General features: G+C 45.0%; 1 protein-coding gene across 1 annotated transcript; it reads left to right on the top strand.

Annotated features, from left to right (window-relative positions):
• Positions 1–1,054: 1,054 nt before the first annotated feature.
• Positions 1,055–2,166, top strand: T265_01598 (hypothetical protein; the record flags this gene model as incomplete). Its single annotated transcript, XM_009165657.1, has 6 exons — positions 1,055–1,276; positions 1,312–1,510; positions 1,546–1,655; positions 1,824–1,950; positions 2,015–2,076; positions 2,110–2,166. 6 exons carry the CDS (start codon positions 1,055–1,057, stop codon positions 2,164–2,166), a joined length of 777 nt encoding a protein of 258 aa, XP_009163921.1.
• Positions 2,167–4,088: the final 1,922 nt, after the last annotated feature.

Genomic DNA, 4,088 nt, shown 5'->3' with positions numbered 1-4,088 from the left:
TTTCAGTCCACGCATATATGCAAAGAAGTGCAACATTTTGACGTTAAATTTTTTATTTCGTCCGCAGGCGTTTTGCAGAAAAATACATTGTGCGTCTAGCCGCCGGCGATAGGAAATGAACAGTAAAATTTCAGACAAAAGCCATCCCGATTATTGCGTTTTCTGATTTAGCCAATGAAGCCATGATCATTTTCACGAAGGAAATTGTTCACAAGGATGCTGAAAACAGCTCAGGACTGGTTTCGCCCTTCTTAATGCTCATCAGAGGACTGCGCTTTCCTGATGAGCCACAAGAAGAGCGAAAACAATCGTGAGCTGTTAAAGAGCTTTCAGCAAACTTGTGAGTAGTTTCTTTCATGAAAATATGATGCGATATCTCGAATGTCGTGTCAACTGAAACATGAGGCGGTCTGTGTGCAGCACATTCAGCTGGAGAACATCATAAATGAGAGATTCAATTGAGTCTCCCGTGAAAACCAAATTGATTTGCAGATGAGTGTATTTCTCGAAAACAGTGCAATTTGGGTTCAAGCAGATCATAAAGTTGACGGAAACTCGGGGACTGCGCCGACCTGATGAGCCCCAAGAAGGGCGAAACCGGTTGTGGGCTGTGAAAGAGTTTTCAGCAACCTTGTGAGTAGTTTCCTTTATGAAAATATGATGCTGTATCTCGAATGTCGTGTCAACTGAAACATGAGGCGGTCTGTGTGCAGCACATTCAGCTGTAGATTATCATAAACGAGAGATTCAGTTGAGTCTGTAGTGAAAAAAACCAACTCGATTTGCAAGTGGGTGTATTTCTCGAAAGCCATTATCATGCTTATCACTCAGTGAACTCGTGAAAGGTTACCACTCAAGATAAACTGTTGAAGTCAACAGTCCTAATATATTCCAGCCCTTTCCAACCAAGGTTCCCCACTTACACTGAACCGAGTTCGCGACTCACTGGCTTCCAACCCGAGTTCTGACCCTTTGAACACGTGAGTTCACGGCTTCTGACTATGGCCAATCATGACTGAGGTCGGCATTTGTCTGTTGGCACGCCACTTAAACAATGAGGGCGCTAGTGTCTCCATTGTGTCGTTCATGGCTTCATCAAGTTTCGAGAACTTCTGCGCGGTCAGCAGCTTCAGTTTTAACTCCATTAGAGCAGAAATATTTTCCTCATATTGGCAATCGGGAAATCGTCGGCTTTGGACGCAATGGAACGCCAATGTATTACGATGATGTTCAATATCCCTATCCCGGCATACGATTTCGCAACCATACGGATGAGGTATCCTGTATGATATTTGACTACCAATTCGCTAGATAGCCGCACTTCGACAAAAGGAGGAGGGCTCGTGGAAGAATCTCACTCTGGATGAAGTCAACACTTTGTATCGCCACAGCTTCTGCCGCACGCTCGCAGAGGCCACTGCTCCCTTGGGCATTTGGAAAATGGGCGTCGGCTGGATGATGATTGTTTGTTCTGCTGGGCTTTTGACCTACATCTATCTCAAAGGAGTTCGTAAGTTTCATATTTTTACCCTGATACCTAAACAGTTCTCGATATTCCTGATAATGTGGCTATGCTTCCGGAATACAAAGAGGCAATAAAATACAAGCGGATAATGGGACGCAGAGGATCCGTAAAAGAGGTCTTGGATTTCGACGTGAAAACAAAGACTTTCCGCGACTCAGCCTACATGGAGTGATTGTAGCCGTTCAGATGTGATCCGTGTCCTAATTCCGAAATATACTCGTAGTTTAACATAGGCTCCTCTTGTGTTTTATTCCTTGACTAGATTTCCGCAACTTCATTACCCATTTACTACCTTTAGTTATCGGTTACCTTTCGCTCATTACACATCGTCCGGCGGTTAGCCACGGCTGCAGAAAGCGCCTTAGAGGGAGTATTGCGCAAACGTTTCGAGCATGCTCGTCTCATTGCGGTCTCGGATATTAGTGGTAAGCACTTCTTTCAAGGCTTGTATCTGCTATGCAGGGGGTTGTGGTGCAATGTATCGTGTAGTTGTTGAGTCCGAGGATTTCGCGGATATGTCAGTTTTGGCCCAGCACAGGGCAGTGAAGGAGGTTTGTTCAGTTCGGCATATAACTTTATTTTAGGCCCTACGTGAGCACATCAAGTCCATGCATGGAATCACTATTGTCACAAAGGAATAATTTCATTTTCCCAACTATAATTCCGATCGGATAGTAGCGGTGGCTCCTAGATTCATATATATGTGACCAGCGGTTATTCTTTTTTACTGGGGTTATTCTGTAGTAATTGAGTGCCGGGCGCACCACGAAAGGTTTCTTGACTTGAAAACATGCAGCACTCATTCGCTTCGGTGGGTCAAAGTCCAACTTATCGGTCGGCCAACTTAAGGCTAATTACAACAAGTATTGAATGCTCAGGTAGGACCCGAAGTACGACTGTTGTACAACTTTATATTCAACCGTCTTCGAGGAATCAGGGTAGTGTGGGCGTTGGAATATGCACCCTGTTGTCGTTCATATTGTGATTGACTCTTCGAAGGCAGATGGAGTCATGCCTTCTTGGTGCCTAGAGCAGGCGGAGACTAATATGGACCCCATTCCGGTAGGCAAACAGCACCAAATCGCCCAATTTTTTGTAACATTCGTCATTCCGTTCTGCCGTGTCCATCTTTATCCACCTCCAGCTTTTCGCCACTTCAAATCAGGCACGAGGAACAGCTCTCGTGGTGGCGTACGTAACATGACCTAGCCACCTTAACTGGTAATGCTGGTTTGAATTTCTTGTGCGGATACCTTCTGCTTTACCAAAATCTGATTACCCAACTGCGAATTCGTTGGTTCCAGCCGATTCCAGCTATACTTCTGAGGCATCAGTGGTAAAAACACCTGAAAATATCTCAGGCCCCTGCCGAGAGTGGCCAGCTGTCAACCATACAACAAAATGTGACGTTCAGAGTGTGTCCGAGAGCGAGTTAGAACAGAGTCGGGGTTTTCGAGGATAAGCAACGTTTTACCTGTCTAAGAACAAGCGTGCGTGAGCTGAAATGTACATACAAAGGTTCAGTACGAGTATATATATATATATATATATAATGAGCACACAAAAATCATGACATTCACCCCGACATTGTTTGAATCGACACATGAACTGACGCAGACAGCGGACGATGTACTGAATCAGGCTTCTCTGTTCCTCAAACCTTAAGGATGATTGGGTCGCTGCTCTTCTAGAGTTTCAGGATAACTCGGTTAGTATTCGAAGGACTGCACCGAAGAAGATTCAGGTGTTTGAGAGCTATCGGGCTGACGTCCGGTTGTTTCACTCTGGGTGTTCGGTATCCCCATTGGATTCAAATAGATTGATAACATTGTCAGTTGTATTCTTTTGGGGCTAGACAGCGAAGGGACACGGTTTCGACTCTTCCGTCTCGGTGAGCAATGTGTACGTAGTGTGGGTTGCAGTTAAGAAGGTTGAATTCTACTAGTGGTTGATACTTGGATGACCTATCACCTCGTTGCAGCAGAACTGGACCAGGGATGGTCAACCAAGATGGGAACGATGTTTCAAATGTTGATCGACGTACGTATTGAAACAAACGTTCGTGTGGAGTACAGTTAGTGGCCGTACATAACAATGATCGGAGTCTGTGTAGAGTATCAGCGGGTACCGATTCCCAATGGGAGGGTGGAAGATTGTGGGATTTGAACGCTAAGCTTATTGTTTTCCAGAGGGTACCATTGAGACGCTCAACTTGACCGTCACGCTGGATTATAAGCCGATATATGACTCAGCAACACCTTTCTCCAGAAGAAAGCTATTGATCTCAGACGACATGAATGATGAGCCTTTGTCGGAATGGATATAGACAGGGCATTCCGAACAGACAGAAGATTTGTGTGAGGCAGTCAATCACAGTTGCCGAAGTTATATCCGCACATGCGAATGCAAATGGGAATCTAGAGAACTCGTCAGTTATTGTAAGTAGCAGTTGTGTGTATTAGATGGCACGGGAGCTTTAAAAGCGTTCAAAAGGTTGTGTTGCTTTAATGAGTCTACCAGAGGATTTCCAGAATCTTGGCTTCAGTTCAGCGCACACTTTGCA

The sequence above is a fragment of the Opisthorchis viverrini genome (genome assembly GCF_000715545.1).
Source record: "Opisthorchis viverrini unplaced genomic scaffold opera_v5_17, whole genome shotgun sequence".
Classification (NCBI taxonomy): Eukaryota; Metazoa; Platyhelminthes; class Trematoda; order Opisthorchiida; family Opisthorchiidae; genus Opisthorchis; species Opisthorchis viverrini.
The sequence above is the reverse complement of the archived record's forward strand: the minus strand, read 5'-3'. Positions and strand labels throughout refer to the sequence as shown.